Below are 27,699 nucleotides of genomic sequence, written 5' to 3'. Positions count from 1 at the left end.
TACATAATAAACATATACCCCTTGAGAGCCATAGCAGTATATAGCGCTGCGCAGGCGTTCTGTAGTTTCTCAGACTTGTTCTGTTCTTGTCTTCTTCTTCGGCAGCATATATTTGTGCCTTATTTCCAAGGATTTTTCCATTTAATCTTTGAGTTTCAGATTGCTTTGCCTTCAACGGCCTGTGATAAACGAAGTCAAGGTTTAGGTCAGTAGGGCCCCGAACTCCCTGAGGATCTGAGGATCTCCTTTCAGCCTCTGTTCGAGACAAAACACCAAGGCCAGAAAGCAGGAGGGGAGGAGAAGGAGGTGTCAAGGGGTCAAAAAAGTACACATCACCTATTGTTGTCTGCTGCGTTCGGCGCCTAAACTAGTAGATTGAGAGGGGGTCTAGCTCTATCTTTGTATGATTTGCGTAGTTGTCTGTCATATTCGCTCTAATACAGCTTCAAACTTACTTGTTAGTGTCCCGCGTCGCCTTTAAGATTCCTGCGATGAAGCCTTCCTGATCTCGCCGATCTTTTTCTTATCAGCGAAAAAGAGATCGTCGGACCGTCTTTGATGCACAGAGGGTGTTTTGTTTACCAAGGCCGTCACTGGATGTTATCTGCATGGACAGGGATTGAATCAACAATGCTCCAAAGCCCACCCTCTCTCCCTGCTGTAATCTTTGCAAATCCCACCACTTGTCTGATGAATTTTTCCAAATGTGGCATCTCGCCGGCACCAAACAGCTCAGTTGCTGGCTTGGTTATCTGCCTAACTAAAATTGCCATGCTTATCTGGCAACTGGCTAGAAGCTCGCGTTCTGTGGCTTTTCATCTCTGCAGTGTCCAATTCATCAGCCGTTGCAGTGGAACAGCAATGTGGGGTTTTTTTGGGTTTTTTTAACGGATTCGTCACTTTACAGGCGCCTGGTGCTGCAGAACATGCTGTGACCTCCGCTCAGAGTGGAGCCTCTCATTGTACCTCTGGCCCGCACATAACGCCTCTGAGCAGACATGAAACCACAAATTAGTGCTGAAACAATTAATCAAGTCGTTGTTTAGCAGATTGACATCAAATACATGTTGCTGCTTGATATTCATTTGAACTTTCTATTAAAACACACTTTTTTTTTCAAATGAGAACTTTTTCTTCAGCAGTTAGGGTAGGTGGACACCACACACTGTTTTGAGTATACTTAACAGTTTGACAGTTTTTTCACTCCACTAGGACGGTCCCCCTTTTTGGTCGATTAGTTGACTAATCCGTCGTTTTGGTCTTTTTTTATGCTTTTTCATGCTGAATGACTGATTTCCAAGAAACTATGAACACATCTTTAGTAAACACGAGATTTAAAGTGGTGCTTTTGTGTGATTCTTTGTGGAGAAACTCGACGGTGTTGACTAAGAATTTCTTTAGTCGAGGACAGCCCTACACACCACATACAAAAACCTGCTTAGAATTAGTGTGTGGAGTAAAATTGGAGGACAAAGCTAATGAAACTTCCTTGCTTATATCACCAACATATTGGTGGGAACTGCAGTGCTAAACAGTAATTCATATTCATCCGAAATGCAAAATGTATATATTTTTCTTTTACAAAAAAAACAGTAATTCATATTCATCCGAAATGCAAATGCAAAAAGTGACAAAATGTATATATTTTTCTTTTACAAAAAGAAAATGTAAGAGTACAAAGATGGTTCTTACATTCCTGTAACACTGACATTCTCCTCCATCCGTTCATACATAGCTATTTGCTATACTGTATTATATGTTGAAAACCTTTTGAAAATACGGACCTGTAAATAAAGGCAGGGTAAACTGAAAACCATAGCATAAGGTTCAAAAGGTTAATTGGTCATTAAAATATCAGTGAGCTGCAGCCCTAGACAAGACAATAATCCTGTTTACCAGCTAAACTAGAATAAAAGGACACGAGGTCGTCGGCCTTGAGAATCTTCTCCTCCTGTTGTACGAGGCCAACGACAGTCACGGCACATCAACGGAGAGCCGGCCTGCTGCTTGTTGTGTCCCTGGAAAAAAATAAAAAAATAAATAAACTTGAACTATTTGTCCCCTTTGGAGCGGGTGTGCTCACCACGGGTAATAGATGATGGATGGCCTGACATTTCCAGCCATGCTCGTTTGGGTGTTTCGCAGCGATGTGCAGCTCCGTGGCTGCCTGGATGCCCGCCGTTATTGGGTCCAAATGAAAAGAGCGTGACAGAACATTACATGTGGAAAACAGAGAGTAGGCATTCTCGCCGGGTAATGAAACGCTCTCCCCCTCCCTGACCTTTTTAATATGGGCACAGTATCGCCATGCATTGCGGTGGCATCAATTTACGTCGGGGAACCATACGTTGGAGCAGAGCGAGCCACGTCGACGGCACATGTGTCTCTGTAGGATACTTTATTTCATAGCCTCGCTCTCATTCCCCCAATGACTTTGCCCTCCGCAGATAGAAATCCACAGACACACAAGTCCACAGAGATCTCCAATGTGTAAGAGGAGCTCCTCTGTGCTGACAGCACATGTTGTTCGCTGCCTACAACACACCAACCGACAGTTATCCCAGACACAAGTTAACTACGTAAGGTTCCCATTAGAAAGAGTCATTTTAACAACTTTAACATACATGAAAAAAAATTCCATGAGACTTCCATTTTTCTAACTTAGAAATCCTGGTTTTATGTCAGCTTGCTGTGACGATTTGGTGTGACTACAATACCCATGAGCCTCAGCAACTTGATTGTTTGCTATACAGAAGAAGCTAGCGAGAGCTGGAGCAAGTTCAAAAGGCTTTTGTTATTTGTTATACATTGCGCCACAGTTATTGAATTCATCTCCCGTTGACCCAAAACCTTTGACTTTTTACTAAAGAACCTGATAATTCCTAATGCAAGTCGCTCCTCTTTTTGTGCTGATGATCCAACCAGGAGAAATTCATGTCCATTCAGCACTGGCTGATGTTGTGAGGAGAGGCTCCTTGTACGGGAGTTCAAAAGGGATCAAAATTAGTTATTAGGCGCTCGAAGGGCGGTAAATTGTCAGGCTGTAATTTCCACTCTCCGATTTATGAGTTGGCCTCAAGGGGCCTTTACAGCATAGAGACGACCCCGCTTACCTCGCCAGCTAAAGGTTGTTGTAAATCACACCCCTCCTGCCCTCGATGCCATCAAACTCTCTCACACAAACACCCTCACTGACCTTTCATTTCCCCCTTTTTTTTTCCTGCTGTACATGTCTGCTTCGCTTTCCCCGAAATAATCATCTCCCATCTACAAGTAGCTTCTTTTTTTTTTTTTTCATTCTGCTGTTGTTTTCCTCTGCTCCCATTAAAGGCATCGGTGCAGTGACCAGTCCCCCCCACCCCCCCCCCCCCCCCCCGCTGCCCTGATACAACATCACAACAGGGTCGTGCAAAGTGCATTCAGGACAACCACTCATTGTCCTCTCCAAGAACGAGCTCTTTTGTGTCTTTTAAGCGCATTTGTTAAAAACAGTTTGAACGGCCAATTTCAAAATTAATCACAGGCAATCAAGCTGTATAAAATCAATGCATTATTCAACCGACAACGTTCAGTGGTTTCCCTTTTATTCGTGGCTGGTTCGTTTTCAGTTCATGGATAATTGTGAATGATTAATTTCTGCTTGCTTCATTATGCATAAATGGGAAGTGCCATTAGATTTTATGTGGATGTTTGTGGAGGACAGACAAAGACATAGACAGCCATGTTGTTTTACCAAGTCGATTGTGTCACTGTGTAGGGAAAGCAATGAAAATCTAATCTAGTTTGATGTTTTTCAGTAGAACCCTCCAGCTTCTCTGTATCTACATGGAATCCTCCTCCTGTATGCTCTTTGGTTTGATCAGCTCTTAGAAGTTGTGATGGCTTTACAACCTGCCTCTTCCTCTTCAGGGAATAAAAGGAGGAGTGAGCCCACAAACAACTGGAATATTCACGTCCCTCACGTAGGTAATAGCAATGGTGTGATTGTGAGTGGAGTCGGCGTGTGTCCTTGCTGTTACTTTGACAGATACACGGATGAAAGGCAACAACATGGTTCCTGAAGAGGCTCCATTGATAGAAGCGCGCCGGCCGCTGTTGTAACACTTGTCGCCCACCTTCAACTCACCGGCATGTCGCCGAGATGAAGAAGAGACGCTCGCTCAGCGCGGATAACCTTCTTGAATATTTAAAGCTGAGGAAATGAGCCCGCTGGCTGAGCTGAGACTTGTGTGCAGCGGTCCTCAAGGTCCCTCTGGCTCCTCGATGTCCGATCTGGAGTCTCTGTGAGCGATCTGACTTCATCAGCAAGATGTGGGCCAAGAGTCCCGCTGGCGCTGGTCCTGAATGGACTGCTGCTGATTGAGCTTCAGAAGAGTCGGTCTGTAAAAAGCGACTCTATTAACAAACCTTTAACCTTTGCAAACACATTCTTAATACCACCCACTCCTGAAATACAAGCGCTAACTAGAACCATATAAGGTTATTTGACTTGTCCCTGTAGGAGAACGTTTTGTGGTTCCTGGTACAATCCTTTTATAAACCTTTCAGAGTGTTCTACGTAGAACCAAACAACCATCGGTAAAAGGTTTCGACCAGATCCTCTTTTGGAACAGTTATATCAAGAATATTTCTACCTTCCGAGGGTGATATCAACCACCCATCCAGGAGGTTTCATATACCAAGGGTTTCATCTAGAACCCGCACAGGGTTCCTCATCAGGATTCCTAAAGGGCGGGGGCTGATGTAATTCAGGGCTACTCACAACAATCATGGTTCACAATCACAGTTTTTTGGGGGTCAGGGCGCTGTGAGGATCTTTTAACACCAATGCATTCAAAAATCCTTCAAGAAACGTTTCTTCCAAAAAAAAAATTCTTTGGATGAAAAGTGGTTTTGGTGGAATCTCAGGCCTTCAGGAAGAACCGGAATGTTTTGAACCCTTTTTTTCTACTTGAAAGAAAACTTATATAGGTTGAAAACATTATATTAATATTGGTTAGTTGAGCCAAAGGTCTTTGTCTTCCCCAGATCCGGATTTTAACAACCTGCAGGGTTTCATTTATCTAATTTGAATGCTCAGACGTGATTAAAGCGATATTATTCCACTTTAGTGCAGCGTCACTCTCCTGCATGTGTAGACATTTGTTAACTGTGGGGAATGCAGCGTTCGTATTAATAGCAGGAGGCTCATCTCATCATTTATTTATAGCCACCCTCTGTCCTGTCCTCCCTTTGGTCTCACACTGTAAATATAACACAGTTTATCAAATATTAAAGAGCTACAGCACAGTGGAGCTTTCTGAAACTCAGATGTAGTAATTGAAAACGCACAAATATCACAATGAGGCTTCTGTTTGGGAAAGTCCCAGATAATGAGTGTTTTTTTGTTTTTTTTTCTGTACTCCAAACTAGAGTCACGCTGCGTTCACAAAGAGCTCTGTTATTGTTGCCGTGAAAGTTGCCGGAATTTGTCCAATTTATTCTTCGGAAGACTCACTAAAGGTGAAACTCTGCACTCGTTCCGGCTCGTTTTCAATCTCATATCCCTCATTTTTTGGGGGGCTTTAGAGGAACTGCTGTTTGAGTCCGATGATGCTCGTCATCCATTTCTTCACATAGATTCCTGAGGCTTGTCTGGTAGCGTTTATCACACGGAATTTTTGTTTTTCTTCCAAGCTGCTCTCTGCGTTTCACTTAGTGAATCAGCACGCCGTCAATCACGCCACCACATCGCTGTCTCTCCTGACAGTGATGCAGAAGGTTTGTTTTTAGTCTGGAAGCATGACTCTCCTGCAGTAGCTCAACTCCAAATAGTTTGGGTTTTTTTCAAAAGCTGTAATTTTTGCAGACAGTGAGTCCACCATCTCATTTAGAGTTTACCTTCTAGGCAGAATCCATGCTCTCACACACACACACACACACACACACACACACACACACACACACACACACTACCTGACATATTGCAGCGCGAGGCAGTTTGCCCAGGTAATGAGATGTGTGGGGGGGGGGGGGGGGGAGGGAGTTGGGGGTGGGTAATGGTCCAGCAGGTCATGGGTAAAATAGTGCTAGAGAGAGGCTCGGAGCGAAACACTCGGCCCATCCAAGTGGAATTTTATACTTCCCAGCTGTTTGAATGGACTATAAAATAACGCTTCAACACTTCATCAAAACTGGCCACTGATGAAACGACCTTGGATAACATTTGGAAAGAAAGCGTTGCGATGCGGGATCCGCCCCTACATACTGGAGCTGATGCTATGTGGACGCTTGTCTTTCCTCAGCAATTAGAACCTCCTCATTATCATGAACCGCGGCTCTGCTTTTGTTAGCAGACACCGCTGCTGTTCACAGCTGGGCAGCATTTTGGTAGCATCGAGGAATGTCAGCACAGCTTTTTCGAGTTCCCCTGAGGGTCCCCACGGCCCCACCAACACTCTAGTGTGTGTGTGTGTGTGTGTGTGTGTGTGTGTGTGTGTGTGTGTGTGTGTGTGTGTGTGTGTGTGTGTGTATGCATACTGTACATCACCCTCTACCTCAGCTCGAAACCAAAACAGAGGTGAAAGTCCACTTAGCTGATGCGCTGGCACGCAATCCCCAGCATGTGCATCTTCACCTTTTTATTTATACACTCGGACTCGTCTCCGCTCCGTGCTCACTGAGTCGTATTCTCTGCACGGTGCGTTCAGCCACTCGCTTCTCTCTATCTTCTCCGTCCCATTTTCAGGTTATTTATGAGAGCAGCGCCTGCCGACAGCGTTATGGGAATAACAATTCACCAGGCTGTGTTTTCCTTGAGAGATACAGCAAAAATAAATATCATTGAATGGAAACAAACTTCCGTGTGCCGCATTTTCAATGCTGTGAATAATTCAGTGTGGCCAGGATCCACTGTAAGCAACTCTGGTTAAGCATTAGTTACACCTCATATCGTTATTTTTTTATCTTTAATGTGTGTGTGTGTGTGTGTGTGTGTGTGTGCGCGTGTGTGTGTGTGTGTGTGTGGATAGAGCATAACAGAAAACACAAGCATATCAAGTGTGATTTGTTGACTTTAATGTAAGAAAAGAACATTTATTTTGAAAAAACAACTTTTGTTTGAATTGAACGAATTCACCAAAGAAAAGCAAATTAGAGAGTTTGAGTATTTCCTCAAACAGTCAAACTAGTTAATATAGAAATGCTAAGCTAGAAACTCTATTGTCTCTCTTTGTCCTATGATCTAAAACTTGTAAACAGCTTTTGATATTTATCAGCAAGTTACTTTTTATTGTCTTTTTTTTGCTGCCTGTCTGATCTCCTAAAAAATGACGTTTCCATACGATGGAACTGCATTATCAATTACATTGACAAATGAGTTTCCCTGTAAACATAATTGAGAATAGTTGTATGAGAATGTCGTTTTTAGGAGACAAGGTTGTTTTTTTTCAATGCGTTTGTACCACATTTGACTCGATACACTGACTAGCTGACAGAACATGGACAAGTTAATTAAAGTGGGTGTCAGCAGGCTAAGTTTAGTGTGAGGACGACGGTTACACAATGAGCTAACGCTCCCAGTTTCACAAACACCAACATACAGTTTCTTTATGCTCATACATCTCGCATCTGTACCAACCTTTTAGTCTAAATTCTACTAGTTTAGAGCAGACATGTAGTCTGGGCTTTAGGTGATGTCCTCACCCCTGAGGTCGTAGCCTGTTCTTTAACTCTGCTCTAAGAGAAAGGATCACTCTGAGATGGCTGCTTTGAAGAAGAGGAGAGAGAGAGAGAGAGAGAGAGAGAGAGAGAGAGAGAGAGAGAGAGAGAGAGAGAGAGAGAGAGAGAGATAGGGAGAGAGAGAGAGAGAGAGAGAGAGAGAGGATACTGTAGTCTGTTGCTGAGGAAGTTAAAGCTTACCAACACTGTTGGAGCGCTGTGGCAGGGGATTGCTGGGTCTCGCAAGCATTAAAGCAAATGATGCAATTTGCAGAAGGGCTTTTTCTTAAGAGGTGACTGTGATTAGCTGCACTCCTCTGGGAGGAAGATTTATGAGCTCTAAGCTCCTTTTTTTGTGCCTGACCTACTGCACAAACCAAGTTTAGAAAACGCAGTGAGGCAAAGAAGTATTGTGTCCTATAATGAGACAAGAGCTTCGTTTTCAGATTATTTCCAAGATGATTTGACATAGAATGGATGTGTTGGGATCACTGTGGGGAATCACATTATTTTGGGAGCCAAAGAACTAAAGTACACTGGATATTTAGCAAATGATTTAAAATAGAAATATAGCAATATGCATATTTATGGCTGCTTGCACCCCTCAAGTGTGACGTGTGAGCAGCTCTCTAAATATGCCAAAGGCAGTCATACATACATACATACATACAAACTACATACGTACATACATACGTACATACATACGTACATACATATATACATACATACATACATACGTACATACATATATATATATACATACATACATACGTACGTACGTACGTACGTACATATATATATATACATACATACATACATACGTACATGCATACACAGACAGACCGAGAATCCTTTTTAGTTAGATAATGCTGCTACAGCGCCACCTATTGGCCAAATGGCACCACATTTGTCACGATCACTCAGACATCATATCTGCACATGTCCACCAAATGTGGTCCCAATAGCGCAAAGCATTCAGCAGAAATGACATTGTTTCTGATAATAGTTTTGGGGCTAGCTATAACAAAACTGAGTTTCAAAAATCGAAAAAAAAGGAACTTTTTCCGACTTGGACCGGAGATGTTCTGTACCTCATTTTGCGACAATTGCTCAAAATTTGTAGGAGTAGAAGAAAAAAATCTGATTTGGACACAATTCAAAATGATCAATTTAGTCGCAAATGGGCGTGGCTTATATGAAAATATATATATTTTTTAATTGTTTCTGGGACTTTGCGGGCTCATTCTCCCATCCTCTGGCCGAATCGCAACACATTTACCACTGCACATCCTGGAGTCCCCTGCAATACACAGGCCTAGATGAAAAAGACTTACCCACAGACCCACAGACAGACAGACATTCCTTGCTATATTTAGGTCTAAAAGAAGAAAAATACATCATAAAACGCTTATAATCTTGCAATCTGATTTTACAATATATGTAATCTCTGTCCTTCTTCTGTTCCGTTGGGTCCATTTTAGGTCAACCCTCTATAGAGATGACTTGGTTACCACGCCAACGCTTTATCTCCTGTTGCTATGGTAACAGCTGGGTTGTAACAGCTGACCCGATCTTCCTCCGCAGATGATCCGGCGGTTAACTGGGCGGGCGTCTCCGTACAATACACACATTTGTCCTGACAGTTTAACCTGCGGCTTCTTGACTTTAGTGTTGACCTGTTACTCAATTAGGTTTTCATTGGCCTCAGCGATGTCAAACCTAGTTCTGTCTGTGTGGTGGCATGATACAGTAATTTAAGTAATAAACAGCAGGATAATCATATATAGGTTGAATTTTTCCAACCCAAAAACTATTCTCCATCCCTCCCCCCCCCGATGTTTTCCGCAGATGTTACAGACAGCAGACAGACTGCGGGGCTGCTGAATTGGACCCAATGAGATTGTACATGTGTATCTAATCAACTGGCATGAGCACTGCATAATGTTAATTCATCATGAGATAATTAAATGATGATCACGAGAGCACAGACGGGTAGATTTAGTTAAATATGAAACATGTACAGCCACAGTGACTGCTCTGGGCCTCCACTTTTGTGGAGCTGCTTTCACACCTTCCAACAGCAGCCTGCGGCAATCCACTTGGAAAAGATTTCAAGATGCTGAAAGATCCCAAAGCAGCTGATCCCGATCGTTGCAGATTAATTGGCTGTCCCAGCAGAGTTCAGGTCCAGCAAAGATCTGCATGACAAAAAAAAAACCCGCAGCTGTGGGATTTCACAGAGGCCGTGTTCCTCTGCCTGCGCTGCGCGTTATGACCACCTTTGATTACGGAAGTAAATCCACCTGACTTTGTCATAATACAGAGTGAGTCAGCCGTAATTCTGGGATTTTCATGGCGTCTTTGTGCAGAGGATTTGTTGCTCTATAAGGTCTATAAGGATTTGTTGCATTACTGTAGCTATGAGAAACAATATTGTCACTCCTCCTGGAGTTTATGAGTTATTGTGCTCGTCTGCTGAAGGGCAGGTGGTGTACGGGTTCTGAATTACAATGAGTGCTCGGATAGACAGATCACTAGTTGTATTTATCTGACAGCTTTTGAGAATTTATGATTTATGGTTTTTATTTGATGTCAAGCATGTTTTAATTGTCTTACAAATGAGTAAAATCATAATAATTACTACAGGTCATTCATTTATTTAGAATTATGTTTGTAATGTGTTGCTTCAATTAACCGATTAAGTGTTTGGTCTATAAAATTTCAAAAAGCTACCAGAACCAACGGTGAGGTCTTCAAATTGCTTGTTTTGTCCGATCAGAAGTTCAAAACCCCCCAAAATATTTCATTTCCAAATAATATTTATTCTAATTATAATAATGTTTATTTAGTTGATTTAATATTATTCTGTTATTCTATTCATTGTGTATATAGTGTGCATTTTTTTTTTATATAATATCTTTACTCTGTTATTATAATTGTATATATTGTGTATTGAAATGTGCATTTTTTTTCTGTATCCTATTGCTGCTTGCAACTAAATAATTTCCCCTCGCGGGATCAATAAAGTTACTATCTATCTATCTATCTATCTATCTATCTAGCTATCTATCTATCTATCAATAAAACAGAACAAAAGCAACTTTCAAAAAGCCAGAAGAGTTTGATACTTGTACTACTTGTACTACTTGTACTACTATTGATCAAAATAAATGTACTCTGAACCCATTGCCATTGAGAAGCAGGCTACTCCAATACTCACACATTTTCCCCTTTTTGATTGTGAAATCAAACACAGAGCATGCTGGTTATTGTGTCACATATCAACTGGTTCTCAATTAAAATACAACACAAGCCGTCCCATCACTCAGGAGTCCCATTGAGACAGCTGTGTCTCTGTTTGATCCCTTTTGTACCTGCCTGATGTGACCCGCTCCAGAGACGTGTGTCTGCGCCGCGCTCAATTTAGACCTGGGACGACGGGGACGGCGGTTTGAAGTCTCCCTGAGCGACAGGCTGTCTCTCCTCCTCTGATGGTTGTTTACAGGAGCTTTGTTGTCACAGGCAAACAGCTCAGAATTCCTGAGTGAGTTTGTGAATCAGAACCGTGTTTAGGAAAACAACAGCTCCGGGAGACCGTTGTTGCGGAGCGGCAGGGCGATCGGGCACTAATTGCTGTGCAAATGCAGTTCAGACGTATTTAGTCTTTTGTCCGTGTCCATCTGCAGAAAACTGGAGTGAGAGCAAAGCTGGTGGTCTGGCAGAGGAGGCCGAGGAAATGTCACGACAGGCTGGTGCATCTCAGATTTAGTGTTTTGCATTTGTTTGCTTGTTTGTGTTTTTACAAGCTATTAAAAGAGTGTTGAGTCCCTTTAGTGTGTTCTCTGTGTGACCTATAAGCTTCAGCATACTCAGTGTTGATTTGAATTTTAGTGCAAAAAAAACGTCCGAAATTGAGACGAGCTGATCTGAAAGCTCTGCTCCTCTTGTGAAGCCAATATTTTTTCTTCATCTCCTCCTCTTCTTCTTCCTCTCATTTTCCTCTTCTCTCTCTCTCCTTATTTTTCTTTTCTTCTTTTTTCCTCTTCTTTGTCTTTCATCCCCCTCCTTCTCTTCTCTTTCTCCTTTTCCTCTTCCTCCTTCTTGTTCTTCATGTTCTCCGCCTCTTCTTTCTTCCCTTCCTTTTCTTCTTCTTCCTCCTCTTCTTATTTCCTTCTTTCGTCCCGTCTTTCCCCTCCTACCTCTTTTTCTATTTTTTCTCTTCCTTGCTTTTTCATCTTCTTCTTCTTTGCTTCTTCCTTCTTCTCGTCCCTAGTCTTTTCTGTCTCTTCCTCTCCCACCACCTTTGCATCTTCTTCCTATTTCTTGTTTTTCTCCTTTCCCTCCTCCCCCTTCCTTATTTCTCCCCCTGTAACTCCCCCACCTCCTCTTCCTCCTTCTTTTTATCTTCCTTCTCATCCTGCTTCTCTTCCACCTCCTTCTCCCTCTTTTGATTATTCAGCCCCATTTCTTCTTATTCATCTTCTGTGTCATTTTTTTTATTATCATTATTTCCATCGTCGCTTTTACTACTACTACAACTACAGTAATACAGTAGTAGTAGTAGTAGTAGTAGTAGTGGTAGTAGTAGTAGTGGCACATTTCATGAGTGACCGACCCCTGAATTTTCCTAGAAGTCTTCGGTCTAATCTGCCCGTAGAAGTTCAGCTCAACATGTGAGATCATTTATTATCTCTGCCTGTGAAAAATATGTGTTTGACTAAAAGTGCAATCTGCCGCCCTGATGCAGCTCCGCCACACTCAGCAGCCACGCAGTCTGTCATCTCAGCTGTCGTCCACAGAGTAGTACTTTGTCACTCTGTAGTAGTACTACTCCACCACCGTTAAGACAAAAGCACCGCGCTCTCGGTCCTCCTGTCGCTCGGTGCTGAAGGTGTAAATCCGCTACAGCTGGCACTGTGCCTGCACCGCTGGATAGGGACCGTCCTCTCTCTGCCACAGTGTGTTACATTCATTACGTTCAGTCATTTCCCACTCATTGGACAGTTGATTGAGCCTTTGTTGTAATAGCATGGCTGTGTGTTATACCTTTTATGAGACAAACAAGGTCAAAGATGGCATCTTAGCATAACAGAAAAAGGCATAATATATTTGGTATGCTTTGGATGTGAATCAAGGAACCACCCACATCCCTGTCTGTCAGTGAGGAGCTGTGCATCATTTTGGACCCACACCTGTCTGTTGGTTGTAATCTTGACTTTGTTGCAGTTTAATGACAAGAGATTTCTTTTGATATACAATCTGACTTGTTTTCACTGTATGTTCAGTTCGACAGTTTGAAGGCTTCAATAGAAGAGATGACATTGTGACCGAGCTTCTTGATCCAAATTATATTTTAATCTCAACATATTCGACTGTTGTACTGTCAGTTATTGTCTATTTCGGCAGCGTTGTGACTTTATATTTGGGTACAAGGCAAGAAGGAGTATTAACTCGCGCTAGCCCAGTATATTGAAATTAGCTTATCGATGTTTATATTAATATCTTTATATTCCAACTGTAACATGACCTGCTTAGTGTATATCTTTGAAAATGCTCCAATTATCAAAATGTAGGATTTCTTTTTATGTACTGCCAATATTACCATTGAAATTTTTGTATTTAACTCAATAAAAAAAAATATGAATGTAGGTATTGGCCTTAAAAGTCTAGTTTGCTTGGTCTTTTTAGATATTGCTTGTAAGTGGACTGCAAGTAACATCATTTGTCTTCTACTTTTCAAGTACGTATGTTTATTGTCGTTAAACAGCATAGCGATAACACATGACAAACCTTGCATCAACAGCGTATATCACATTTTTCTTCTCTACATATTCATCACCCGCTGCTTACAGCCAGCTACCATCCAACAAATCCCCGCCGCTTCATGTTGCATTGCGTCACCGCACCGTGCGCCGCGGAGGGCTGTTGCAGGGCTGTTGTGTGAAGCTGACCGCGATCTCTTTCTCTCTTGTGTTGCTCAGGAGTTTGCCGCGCTGACCAAGGAGCTGAACGCCTGCAGGGAGCAGCTGCTGGAGAAGGAGGAGGAGATCTCCGAGCTCAAAGCCGAGAGGAACAACACCAGGGTGAGGGGCGGCGTCGACACGCCGTCCTTAAAACATCTACTCTCATTCTGCTGCCACCAAGTAGTTTAATCTGCCGCTGATGTACTATGACCATTCACTGAAGCATTTCGGGGGCCAAAGAGAAATAATCCTTTAGTCAGTTTCAGCCCAGAAATGAACTTTATGCTGATGCTTGTTTCTTCCATATTCACCTACTTGAATTTGCAAGTTTCTCAAACTTTTCCCCCGAATTTGAATGTTAGCTGGAGAGAGCCTGCTGCACACTGCGATAGACGGCGTCCTGAGAAAGCCTAAGCTATCTGGCGTGTACGGTTTTACGGCTGCAGAAGCACTGAAGCAACCATGCGAACTGTCTGTTTCCAATGCCCAGACATACCTCATTAGCTCCACACATTTCGCCTGAACATTTTTGCACTTACTTCACATGGATGGCTGCTCAACAGCAAAACTAGGTCCAAATGGCACCAGTGCCCTGCAGTGTCCAGGTCAAAGTGTTTCGGGGGGGGGGGGCAACTAATGACATTAGCGTATCAGCTTGATTCTGTGGAGCTGAAGGCCTGTATCTTCAATAAGCAGTAAGCACACTCTGCTGTTGACAGATAAGACTCTGTTTTCCATCCCCACTGCTGATTAAGTGTGGATTCTCAGTCGTGCGCTATCTGTCTCCGGGCGGAGGCAGAAGATTTTAGCACAACAAGCAGCTGAGACAAACAGAAAGGAGGGAGGTGAGGCGCAGGAGACGGAGACTGACAAAAGTCATTTTCTCTCTCTCTCTCTCTCTCTCTCTCACTTTATTATCACCTCGAATCTTCCCATAGGCAATTACCAAGCATTATTAATCAAGCTGGTATGGCAGGGTTGGCACGGTGGTTGTTTCAGATGAGGGTCACAACTAAAGTGACGTGCGTGTAAATTCACAGACGAGCCATGCGCAGACGAGACGAGACGGGCAAACAGTGGAGGCTGTGGCTCTACCTCAGCCAGAGCTCCATTCACTCGCTGATTGATTCAACACTGGGCCTTTTGTTGAGTGCGCAGGACTCGGAGTATGTCGACATGATGGCTGCTGATGAGACTCTCAGAGACGGTTCATCAGATGGACAAGAGACAAGACGGACTGTGTCTGTGCGCACACACACACACACACACACACACACACACACACACACACACACACACACACACACTCCTACAGCACCGCCCACTCCTGCACAGATTCTGATCACTTCTGCCTGCTAAAATGTTTTTCGTTGAACATTTGCCTGCAAATCAGACACATTCGTTGTTGTTTTTTTTGAGGCAGTGGGAACAAAGAGGAGACAGAATGTTGTGAATTGTGTCCCTTTTGCTCTTGAAGTTGATGTTGTTTCCCATAGCAACAGATACAAACCAGGTGCTTGAAGCTCTGAGTGCATGTTATCGATTACTTTTGGATTAGGGAGGGCGATTTTTTATTTTTTTTTACTTGATTTGGAACTACGTATATATAAAGGAATACTAGATGCAGGGTTAAAGGAATGGCGCAACTTTTTTAGGGAAATAAACTTGTTTGCTTTCTTGCAAAAAAGTTTTATAAGAAGATCAGCACCCCTCTTATAACCAGCAGCCAGTTAGCTTAGCTTAGCACAAAGACTGGAAACAGGGGAAAACAGCTAGCCTGGCTCTTTTCCGAGGTAACTAAATGAATTTGATTGTTAAACAAATAAACTGTATGTTCAAACTCCCATTAGCCTGTTGCTCTCACCTTCATCTTCATCATGCATGCTCCGTTTTCTTAAATTGAATTGTTCCCAGTTCTCTTGAATAATTATCATGCTCGCTGTGTAATGCCACTGAGGGAAGACAATGCATGCTCTTTTTTTCGTCGACCAGTGATAACAAGTGGTTGACCACATGCTACATTTAATCCGGCTGCAGCTTGTTTGGCAGCCCTCGATAAGAGATGTTTAGACGAATGAAGCGAAGTCAGGAAGTCAGGAGTGGAGCCAGTGAGTTTTTTTTGTCCAGGAAAGAACAGGGAGGTCATTGATCCTTATCTTGGATGTAATATTATGTCCTTGGACAATTTCCGAGAGGCAATGAAGTGTCGAGATCTGCGTCAACACCAAAACTGCTCCAGTGTTTCCGTGATGTGGCACCAATGATTCACGAGGGGAAATGAAAGAAGACGATCCCGTACGCTGATCTCACACATTAATGAAGAATGTTTTATCTGGTGTTCTCTCTCCCAGTTCACACCCTGGTTGTTTACTCCCGGTTGTTGTTGTTGTGGTGTAGTTTTCCTGAAGTCAGCCCTCCAGCGCTGCGCCTCATCCTGTCTGTCCTTGTGAAGCAAGTCTGCTTGGCAGTTGACTTGACATGCTTCCTACCTAGCAGCCTAGATTAGCATAATCCATTCTGGGCTCTGCTGGAAGGATTGCAGTTACTTGCATCTGTCTTTAAAATAAAACACATTACTGTAAATGAATGCACATAGTATATAGTATTATTACTCTTTATGTTGTTGATTTGAATCTCGAGGAGCGAGCCTGATGAAGAATACATGAATGCAATGTTTGTGATCTTCCAGTGCTCGCTGAAATGCTTTAGTAAATTGTTGGGGGAAGAAAGCTGAGGTTTGGTGAGCAGCAAACCTTTTCTCATTTGGATTCTTTCACAGTATTTCATTTTCCTATAATAATAACGATGATGATGGTTTCTCCCGCGTGTCTCTTCAGCTACTGCTGGAGCATCTGGAGTGCCTGGTGTCCAGACACGAGCGGTCACTTCGCATGACGGTGGTGAAGCGGCAGGCTCAGTCTCCTTCGGGGGTCTCCAGTGAAGTTGAGGTCCTCAAAGCGCTCAAGTCCTTGTTCGAACACCATAAAGCTCTAGATGAGAAGGTAAGTCTCCATTAGAGCGCTGTTGTAATGCCTTAAGCAGCGCACACGCACAGTAGTATCAGGAATCCGTGTGTCTGCTGTATCGTGGTGGTTTATGTTTGTAATAAAAACTATAATTACACACATTGAAATACGATTTGGGGAGGCGGGGGGGGGGTCGTGGGGAATCCCGACTCGGACCCTGGCTAACTTCTAATCCAGGATCAGCCTCCTCTGAGATCTGGCATCCTATGTACGGAAACAAGCTCCAGCACAGCCGGGACAATCGTAGACGAAGACGAGCGCGCTCAGAGGAAGAGAGTATCGTAGGAGGGGAATCTCCTCCCAGCAACTGATTCTTTAGGAGCATCAAAACGCTGCTTTGAAGCCACAGCAAAGTGTTTTTCCGAGGCTGAGGGAGGAACAGAGGACAGCTCGTTCCACTGTACAACTGGGGCATCTCCTCTGCTGTGTTAACCCTTGATTACCTTTGACTGCGATTTAAAGACGGAGCGCAACAATCTTTCAGACCTATTGCTCTTGAGTCCATAAGGGAGGAGATCTACAGATTCATGATTTTCATTCTTTTTTTAATTTTTTTTTCAGGTAAGAGAGAGACTACGGGTGTCACTGGAGAGGGTGTCCGTCTTGGAGGAGGAGCTTACAGCAGCCAATCAGGAGGTAAGAGCTGCCGCAGCTATTATGGCTAAGATAATGAAAGATAGATATCGTCCCAGGATGTTTATCATGAAAAAATTAATGTATATACATACAAGCCTGATGAAGAAAAACATATTTTTTTTTAAAAACACAATAAAAAGTCAGAACACTAGAAAATGTAGCACATTGTACATAAATACATGAGTCCATACCCCCACTCACAGAACAAATGTGCAGAATGATGTGCTACTTGTTTATGTGGATGTAAATCTGATACATACCGTGATGTGTCCTGAATTATGTATCGGCTCATAAAACAACCACCTCTGCCGGCTTCACTCGCCCTCGCCTGTACGGGGGAATGACACAAAGTATCACGGTGCACATGAGTGGCTGAGGCGCAGCGCTGACAGAAGAGTGGTCACTTTTGCAACGGTGGCCCAACTCCTTCTCAACCTCCCGGCTCAGGCCGGCTGAAGTGCCAGAGCAGCTCCTGCATTGCTGATGGTTGTGTTCCGGCTGTGTAAAACCCTCAGGCTGGCACTTCACAGCCTGTCAGACATGCCAGTCTGACACCCAGGCCTAGAATAAAAGTCAGGGGGAGGAGGGGAGAAGATGAAGGGAGAGGGGAGTGAAGAGCAGAAGGGAGGAAGGTTGGGAGGCGTGTGAAGTGGGTGGAAGCCAAGGACAGACGGCGGCGAGAGGAGGAAATCCAAAAAAAAAAAGGGCGAAATAGAGACGGCAGGTGGGAAGCAGAGGCAGGTGTGTGTGTGTGTGTGTGTGTGTGTGTGTGTGTGTGTGTGTGTGTGTGTGTGTGTGTGTGTGTGTTAATGAGTGTGCAGTTGGTCAGAGCACATCTGACGTGGTGAGGAGACAAGAGGGAAACACAGAGAGGAAGGTTTGATAAACCGTGTGTTTGGATGGAAAGACGATCGAGCTGCTTGTTGTCAGAACACCATATTAGATCGCTGCATGATCAAAAAAAAAATCATGTGACAGGCCGCTGGTTCCCAAAGCTGTCGCTTATTGTTCTTTAGCAGCTTTGGGATAAAGTCAGCTTTTTTTAAACTGTAAAGTATTTTGTCAGACACTTTGAAGATTTTTTTCTCACATCGCACAGCCAAGGTTACAGTAGATCTGCCTCGTAAACGGTTAACACCACACTTGTCAGCGCGGTGGACAGATGAGTGATTGGACCTTGAGGCGGTGGAAGAGTGCAGTTAGAGCTGCTTTGCAGAATAAAAATGTCCACGCTTCAGAGGCTCCAGGGAGGCGGGCGGAGCCGCCAGCCGGCCGAACCGGTAATTGATTTGTGATGGAGGTCTGGTACGAGTCCCGTATCCCCCCCGGACAACATGGCAACATGGCCGTGCCAGATGAAATCAGCGGCTTTTTGACCTCATGCAGTCACAGGTGTTTAAGTGGTCGCACGCTGATTACTGCTGGTGATTGTAATTTGCTGTTATGGAACAGACTGTGTTGGAATTTTATCTGAGAATAAATTGTTGTTTTATGTTTATTTATGGTGGATAATAGACACTAATCAACACTGTGACACATTTTGAAAACATATTAAAAAAATGCCCGGGCTAGCTCAACAGCTAATTTGCACCTATAGTCTCATCTTAATTAGAGATGGCTGAAATAATAATAATATGAAAAACAGCTAATTTCTTTCACATGTTTGATAAGAAAACAAAACTAGAATCACCAATAAAATAAACAGTAAACATATACAGCAAATTCTAAATATACTAAATAAATAAATATATGTTTAAAAAGGAGTAGACAGAAGTAAATACTTATAAGATCCTACTTTTTTCAATTACTTTAATAACTTAAATAATGAACCTATTGTTTATCACATGTACACATAAATATTTATCTAAATAATGTAATAATATATAAAAAACAAATTACAACAACATCAGCAACAAGTCACAATCCAGAGAGACATAATATTAAATATTGCTTTATAACATAAATATTCAAAATGAAATAAGAAAAAATCGAACTAAAAGTTCAGGAAAAAACACTTTAAATGCTCATCAACTCAGTTTAACTGACACCATGAGCAAACAACCTCTTTAACACCGCTTCATCCGGATTGATGCCCAGAAGTTCGTGAGAAGAGCAACAACAGAGCCAGAAATCTTTCTTGTGAAATCAACAAAACTGTTTGCTGGAAATGTTGTGTTTATGTAAGACCCTCGAGACAAATCGAATAAATTGTTTCACTTCTTTTCGGAAAGCAACACTTTTAAGACTCAATAATGGAACACAGCTAAATAACATAAAGGAGGTCTGCCTTGGGACCAGTCAAGTCGAGGTAAGATCGAAGACTTTGTCGGTGGAAACTTGTTCTTTTTTAATTTTTTTTTTATTCTGCCTGTTCTAATCCCGCGTGGCAGCTCTCATTTTCTTTACGAAAAAGTCCTGAGGTATCACAGGCACATTTAAACTCACAACATGAAGGCCCTGTTGTTGTTGTTGTTTTTGCTTTCAGGGCTTGTGTGTGTGTACATCTGTTTGTGACATGCATTTGTGATTGATTGTAATTTAAGCGCATTGCACCAGAACCGTGCATGACCCCAGCTCTCACCTTGACAAAATCAATCTTTTATACTTTGAGAACCCGTCCCCCCGCAAACCCTCACTCCGTCTCACAAATTTATCCAATCTGTCCGCCGTCACATTACCTCAGACAGTCCTCTCCGCCCAACACTGAAGTGCTAAAGAGAGATAAGGAAATCACGATGCACTTCTTGTCCCTCTTCTCTCCCTCCGTCAGATGTCTTGCCTTTGATGCGAGGTAGATCAACATCAAAAAGAAAATAATAAGCGCCATGTTCATTTTACATCTTTCAAACTTCTATCTTTATTTTGTAATTTCAGAGCTGGAGATGCATCTGCAGCGCTGCGCTCGTCATTTGTTGTGTCTTTCTGTCCGGGGTGGTGTTATTGTTCGATACCTGGGCCGGATAAATTACAGGCAATCTCAGAATAATGGTACGGAAACATACGGAGGCATAATTATGCCCTCGTTAAAACTAATGAACAGAAACGGTCTGCGGTTGGTTGTGCAACAGCGAAGAAGAAGCCGAGCTGTTGCCAGTGAAGTCTGAGGCAGGGAATCATCTTTCACTGCCCTCTGTCCTCACTTTCAACAGATCCTGACAGCAACTGACTCTCACTTTGATGTTGCTGATCATGTCAAAGTCACTCGAGAGCATTGTTTGTTTTACCGACACTCTTGTCATCGGGTTTGTCTCCGAACGCGTCCGTCGCGGTTTTTAATTCACAGCAAATATGTTGCTGTGAAAAAAATGCAATTTTCTCTCACTTCCTGAGCAAAGATGACCTTCCTGGAACTGTACCGTCAACTCATTTGGATGCAAACTGTATGCACACTATAGATTGTATTGTGACGCATCGAATAACAAACGCACACTCCAGACTGCTTGGAAATTGAAATCACCAACAAATTGATTAAAATGATTAACATGCAGATTTCAGAGGTTAGCGAGAGATTAAAGCGTTTCCAAAGCTGCTGGTGAATAGTCATAGAGTCGAAGCAGCACGGTGCGTCTTTAATCACGCCGCGCTAACAGCACGCCACTTGTACTGTCGTCTGTTGTTTCATGGCGGGTGCAGAGAACAAGAGTGGAATAAGTGTTTTTTTTTTTTTTAAACATCCTGTCAGGGTTTCACTGTTTACTGTATTTGTATGTATGATGAAATTGTGATTCTACAGTTAAACTTGGGTCATAAATGTAGTTTTGGCCAAAGAAATATAAACTAATCGTGATTAGTTTGCACTCGCGAAGCCAAACTGTGCTCCTTCTGGACATTTGCAAGATTCAACCACGTCTGAACAACAACAACAACCAATCAGAGGAGTCTCTAACGCAGCTGTCAATCACTGCTGGTGAACACCGATCCAACTGTCATACGGTTTTCAACATGGCAGCCGGGTCGTAAGCTTTATCGTTTTACAGCTAAATAACAACATTGAAACGTTTGACAGAATCTTGATTCATTTTAGATCAGCACTGCCTAGTTTGACAGTTTTTGATCAGAGCTCACAAGCTTCACCAGCAGTGACTGACAGCCGCATTAGAGAATCCTCGCCTCTGATTGGTTGTTTTCCTTTTGGCACGGTGGGATCTTGCAAATGCCATTAAGAGCAAAGGAACCTGATGTTATCACAGGTTATCTGTGTCAAGCACTGCTGCCAGCATATAGTGACAGTTTGCTTGATTAAATGATTAAAAAAATTGTTTATAAAATTTACCAGCTGCACCTTTAAGTTACAACCTGGATGGAGTTTGGTAAAAAAAAAAAAAAAAAAATGGAGGTACTGCATAAGAGCTGTAACATAATAGTTTATTTTATGTAACAAAAAAAAGAAAATGTCCTGAAAGCCGACCAAAATGGTGTAAGACAGGGAAAAGAGAGAGCGGCTGGCTCACTGCCACCACATAGAGCAGACAGACAGGTAAAGTGGGAGAAGGGCTTCCAGAGGGTCAAAGGTCGTGAGGCTCACACCATAGCTGTGTGATTTACAAAACAACTGCAGTGTTTTTACACAGTGTTTTAAGAGGAGGATTTTTTCACGAGATTTGTTTTGGCATAGGTCACGTTTGATGGTTTGCCTGCTTCAAATGTCTACATGTATCTTACTCCCTCAAGTTTCAGGTTCTGGTTCTGAACAAGAGGCAGCACGAAGTCTCAGGAGCTCCAAGTTGTTTGTGAGAGACAAATAGCAGCCGAGCACAGCGCACGGTCTAGCTTTCTCTTCCCCATCGTGAGCAGAGGGATAATCACATGGTGTCTGTCAAGGAAAAACCTAATTATTGTTGTTGTCGGTCACCCCTCTGACAGGATTATGACTCCGGGACAGTTGCTTAAAGGTGGTGAAACGAGACCCGCGGTCCAGAGAACACGATAATTACAGTGATTTTATCAGCGCTCACGTGCTTCCTGCTTTATGTTGGTTAAAGCCATGCTCCATAAATTCCTACGGAGAGGGACATACTGTAATTTACTAGTGTTGCATAAGAGGGAAATGTCTTTATGCTGATTGGCTAATTTCACGTTCACACATTGAGGTTTCAACATGTTCTTCTTGTGTGCAAAGCCACATTGAAGGAAATGCAATATTACATATTAAAACCGTCTGATCTTATCTCAGCTAAATCTCCAAAATCAACTGTTTGTGTATGCAGGTTTTCTGACATTACCGGCTCTAATCTGTGCGCTTGTTGCCGTCCTGCAGATCGTGGCCTTAAGGGAACAAAATGCTCACATTCAGAGAAAAGTGGCTTCCGGGGACGGCGGGGAGGACATACTGGATGGCAGTGAAGCTCAACAGAAGGTCCATGGCAAGGTGAGCCTCTTCGATAATTAAATAGAATATCCTGTATTTTTTTAAACGCATCGATGGACACACCGGTTTTAGTTTTAACTTTCTCCTGGCGACAATAGTGGATACTGTCATCTTTACCTAACAAGCATGTAGTATAGTGTATGTCAACATGTAGGAGATGTTCATTAATGGCCTTATATTAAGTCTAAAGGCATCTTCAACCGTACAAAAACACTGCCAGGAATATAGTAAAAAACGTTGCTATAGAAATACTAAAAACATGTAATTGTTGTATAATCATTTAAGTCAACAAATCAAATAACTCCTCTATTATAATAATAAATAAAAAAACTTACAAAACAAATATTAATTCTAAATTAATCTGCACCATAATCTAATATAATTTAGTTATTATAATTCCTGTGATGCCACTTATGCAAACTCTGAACCGTTCCTGTAGAGAGGGCTCAGCTGGGTTCCTTAAGATTCAGAATCTGTCCTCAAAAGCTCAACACGCTGCAAAAAAATCCCCGATAGAAACAACACTAAATATTTCATGAAAAAGGGAAATCTGCCATGACAGTTTCAAGCTTCATCTTTAATTGTTAAAGTTGTTTGAAACTAGATTATGCATCTTTAAAGAAGACTCAGTTGGTGTTTATTAAAATAGGAATGTAATGAAAATTCTTACAGTAAAACATATACAATCAACATAACCTATGTGGGTCATTTTCTCAATTAAGAGGACACGATCTCGGTATCCTCAAGTGTTGCTATGGACCTGGATGCAGCTAAGTTTTATATATTAAACATGCAGATATTATTTATCTTTTAAGCCTGGATCTGGGCTCCCAATTATCATCTTCAAATGCCCTCAGTGTTGAAATCACAGTGTGGTGCTATTGCACAAAGAATTCCAGCACGGTGAGTTCCTGCTGGTGTTTTAATTGTCAGTCTAACGTTATTAAAGATGTCTTTAAGCTCTCGCACACTTCGATCTGCTGGTGTTCTGAAGGTGACCCACAGTCAAATGAGAGCTCTTGCTGCGACCTCAGCCTCTCCTATTATGCAGCAGCACTCGTGGACCTGCATAGCTGAATACAAATCTCCCTCTGATTATTAATTTAAAGACAAAGAGGTGTAACTGCTTCCACATTTACAAAACAGACCAGAGCCCAAAAACCACCGACTCCAAATCCCAAAGCAGACTTTCCAAAATCCTTTTAGCATGCAGACAGCGGCATCTGCATCTTACAGGATACCTGGGCGGATCAATGGAGACGCTCGACCGGTGTGCTGGAGGAAGGGGAGTTGGGGGAGGGAGGTTGGGAGCAAAAAGACGAAGGGTGTGTTGTGCAGAGGGAGGAGGCTAATGAGGAGACTGCCCTGTTCTGTGAAGATAAAAAAAAGAGGGAAAATGAACGTGTGTATTTTGATTTGTGTGCATGTTTGCAAAAGGAATTTGAATGTGTGTGTTGAAACGTGTTTCGGCGAGAGTGAGGGCTGGTGATTTAGTGTCGCTGCAGTCACAGGGACTGACAGACGTGGCAGCGGCTGCCATCAAGGGGAGGGGGGGGGGGGGATGACAACCCTGATCTGCAAAGCACACGTCTTCCTGGCAGCTCAACCCTCTCCAGTTGATTTTCACGTGTCCTTTGGTCGTTAATGTGACAGGTGGAGAGAGGTCAGCGAGGGGGGGGAGGGAGGGGGAGGGGGGAGGAGGGAGTCGGAGTGAGAAAGGAGGGAAGAAAGCGCGGCTCCTGAAGTGCATATTGACCCATCGAGCTCTCAAACCTGTAGCGTAGACCTGGGGCTGCCTGATAACCAGCTAATGCAGTCTGACAGATGAGGCCTTCTGCTTCCACGTTTTACATTATTCATTCCAGCACTGGGCCGGTTCTGGTTTAGTTCCATTGCCCATCGACCCCTGAGAACAGATTTACTGATATTGTCTACCTTACCTATTACCTTTTACTTTTGTAAAGCTAGAAATGAGTCTTTGAAGAGATGGAAAGATGGATAAATAAAACTTCACTATAAAACGAGTAAATAAAGCTGTAAAATAAATCCCGCTGAAATATAATAGAAGTATGAGGTAGGATAAAATGGTAGTACTCAAGTGAAGTATTGGTACCTCAACATTTCCCTTAAGAACTGTACTTGCATTCATTTTATTATAATTTTTTCGTCCAAGTTTTGAGAAATCCATCTCTGAGATTTCAGCGTTTGCACTCGGGCACGAACTGTATGAATTATTTTGTATAGCTTGCATGAAATTGTGACATTTGTGACATCTCTCTCTGTGAGTAGCCACACTGCATTTCACAAAACATGTTTTTATGACCACAACAAACTCTCTTGAATCCACTCAAGTGCAATGATACCACATTTTGTTTGGAAGCTACATTTTAAGAAATCAAAAGCAAAATGTCTCACTGTGACATGCGAGATGAATAACACCAATTGTAAATACCTGTTAACAAATTATAGGGACCATTTGAAAGAAAGTAGCCCTATCTTCATTCTTCATAAAACGATATGTTTGCAGATGTAATACTTCACTGTTGTGAGGATGATATCTAAAACCAGGGCCGCTGCTTATCTCTACTAAAGGTAAGGGAGACAATGTGTTTTGTAATTTGGGTGAACTATGCTATATAAACTACTAAAATACATCTGCTCATGTGGACGCACAACTCAACTCTTATAAAAAAAAGAGACAACATGTAAACCCTCTCAGTCTTATGAAACGGGTGTCTGAGCACAATAAAGGGAGCCACGGCTGCATGATGTATCATCTGCTGGACTGACGTTTTGCAATAAAGTAGAGCTAAGTCCTTAAAGTTGGCCCTTTTTTATGAGAGCGGCCCAGTGCGGGAGCGCCGGTATTAAAATCAGTGGTGTGATTTAGTGGGTCTTGTTCGCTGCTCGGGTGAATCATTGATCACAGGCAGCAGGCGGAGAGGCCCAATTAGGTTTGTCCTCTCAGATGGATGGCCGAGGACGGGCAGCTGGAGAGAGAGAGAGAGAGAGAGAGAGAGAGAGAGAGACAGATGGAGAATAAAGAGATCACTTTTCCTCAATCCTCACTTCCACCTGATTTACAATAATTACATTTGAATAAAGAGAAAGCTGTGTTGTGTAAAAGCTGCATTCAGTGCTGTCAGAGGAGACGTGTTATTTAGAGGCGATAATAAAGTTGTTTTCTGATGCGTTATCTTCTGGCTCGAAAGCCCTGCCTGAGTTAGATCTCTCTGGCATCCCCCTCATTAATCTACCTCATGCAGAGACCCGCGGAGCTGCGCAGAGTGAGAACTCAGCTGAACCTAATCATGTTACTGATGCAAGTGTCAAAGCAATTTTTTTTTTTTTCCAGCGGAGTCTGGAGTGATTCTCAGTCATTCTCTGTCACCATCCGAAATCAAAGCAGGGGACGAGCCGAAGCCTTGAGCTCCTGAACTTGAATTTATTAGAGTGCTAATGTGTGTAACTCTCCAAAGAAGAAATGGCTCCTGAAGTGGCAGCGACACTGATTTCACAAGACCCACTTCAATAATACCACAGGAAGCCACAGGAATCAGAAAATGAGTTTTTTCACCTGGTGCATGTTCAATGCTAATGTTTCTATTTTTCCCTGCATTTTTTTTTTTAAACATATGTTTGCAATTACTTTTTTCTCTCACTCCCCATGTGGTTAAAACAGATTTTCTAAAAGCGAAATCTGTACAATAGTGTGTGTTTAAAGCTGCTAGATTGTTTGATTTATTCATGCACTGTAAGTGCCCTAAAACAAATGGTTTCTACAAGACACTAAACAGCAAAGACGATAGCGTAGCCAAGATGTGCACATTATGAATGACCAAACAATCCATGACTGTATTTGTTCAAATCCAGATCCCCGATTAAACTCTATGAGGGACAATGGAATCATTTTGCTGTCAAACTGAAGCTAAAGTTGCTGTCTTTTTTTCTCCCCACCCCAGCGTCTGTCAAACGGCTCTCTGGAGTCGGCTCATGAGGCGAGCCAGGTGGTGGAGCTGCAGGACCTGCTGGAGAAGCAGAACTACGAGCTGGCCCAGATGAAGGAGCGCATGTCCTCCCTCTCCTCCCGGGTCTCCGAGGTGGAGCAGGAGCTGGAGACGGCCCGGAAGGACCTCATCAAGTCAGAGGAGATGAACAACAAGTACCAGAGGGACATCAAAGAGGTTACAGCGCGCACGCACACACACACACACACACACACACACACACATTAGGGACAGGGAGAAGCATGCACGCACGCACATTTGCAAAGGGAATAACAGTTGCATGAGAGACATCAAAGAGAGCCAGCAGTGGTTTAAAAAAAGCTTCTATTTGCATAAACTCTCACACTCCCTCTTTATGACTATGTATTTCTCACACACACAAACACATGCAGGCACAATTAAAGGCACACTGCTTCTTTAAAGTACACATTTTTGGTAGCGCTGTCTATTTCGCCCATGTCTATAATGCATTATAAACATACTTATATAAGTTGTTTCAAACACTCAGAAATATTAATAATGCATTTTATAAGGACTTTTAGGGTCATTTACCAAAATACTTTATAATTGCTGCTCATTCACTGACTTTTTTTTGCAAGGATCATAGTGTATTATAATTCCTGTAGTTGTAATAGATAATAACCTCTTTATAAATGCATTATACTCACTGTTATAATACATGATAATGTGATTATAACTTACTCTAAGTGGTCATTGTTTGGTTTATGTCAATAAAAAATGTTAATTATAATTTTTTTACTTAAAGCAAACAATGGCCATTTATAATCACATCATAATGTGTTATAAAATATTATAAAGTATTACAGCTTCGATAATTATAATTCGCTATGATGTCAGCAAGTGACAAGTAATTATAACATTATTAGTCATAAAATGCTTTATAATGTGGATGATCGTTATTATAATGCATTATGAATATGCATCAGTGCTTATAAGTATAGTTAAACAGTGCTATGAGCAAAATATGACATATTAGAAGT

General features: G+C 42.4%; 1 protein-coding gene across 11 annotated transcripts in view; it reads left to right on the top strand.

Annotated features, from left to right (window-relative positions):
- ppfia2 (PTPRF interacting protein alpha 2) overlaps nt 1-27,699 on the top strand; it is a 153,424-nt gene that overhangs the window by 97,623 nt on the left and 28,102 nt on the right. For all 11 annotated transcript variants that reach the window (XR_011103528.1, XM_068717260.1, XM_068717261.1 and 8 more), the window contains 5 exons: nt 13,680-13,781; nt 16,499-16,663; nt 17,249-17,323; nt 22,581-22,691; nt 26,654-26,875. Coding sequence is in view for 10 of the 11 variants with exons in the window: in XM_068717260.1 (XP_068573361.1) it covers nt 13,680-13,781; nt 16,499-16,663; nt 17,249-17,323; nt 22,581-22,691; nt 26,654-26,875 (675 nt within the window). In the remaining variant the exon portion in view is untranslated. The remainder of the gene's footprint in view (nt 1-13,679; nt 13,782-16,498; nt 16,664-17,248; nt 17,324-22,580; nt 22,692-26,653; nt 26,876-27,699) is intronic.

The sequence above is a fragment of the Cebidichthys violaceus genome, unplaced genomic scaffold, assembly GCF_023349555.1.
Source record: "Cebidichthys violaceus isolate CVI_PGR_0920_01 unplaced genomic scaffold, fCebVio1.0.p SCAF_21, whole genome shotgun sequence".
Taxonomy (NCBI): Eukaryota; Metazoa; Chordata; class Actinopteri; order Perciformes; family Stichaeidae; genus Cebidichthys; species Cebidichthys violaceus.
The sequence above is the reverse complement of the archived record's forward strand: the minus strand, read 5'-3'. Positions and strand labels throughout refer to the sequence as shown.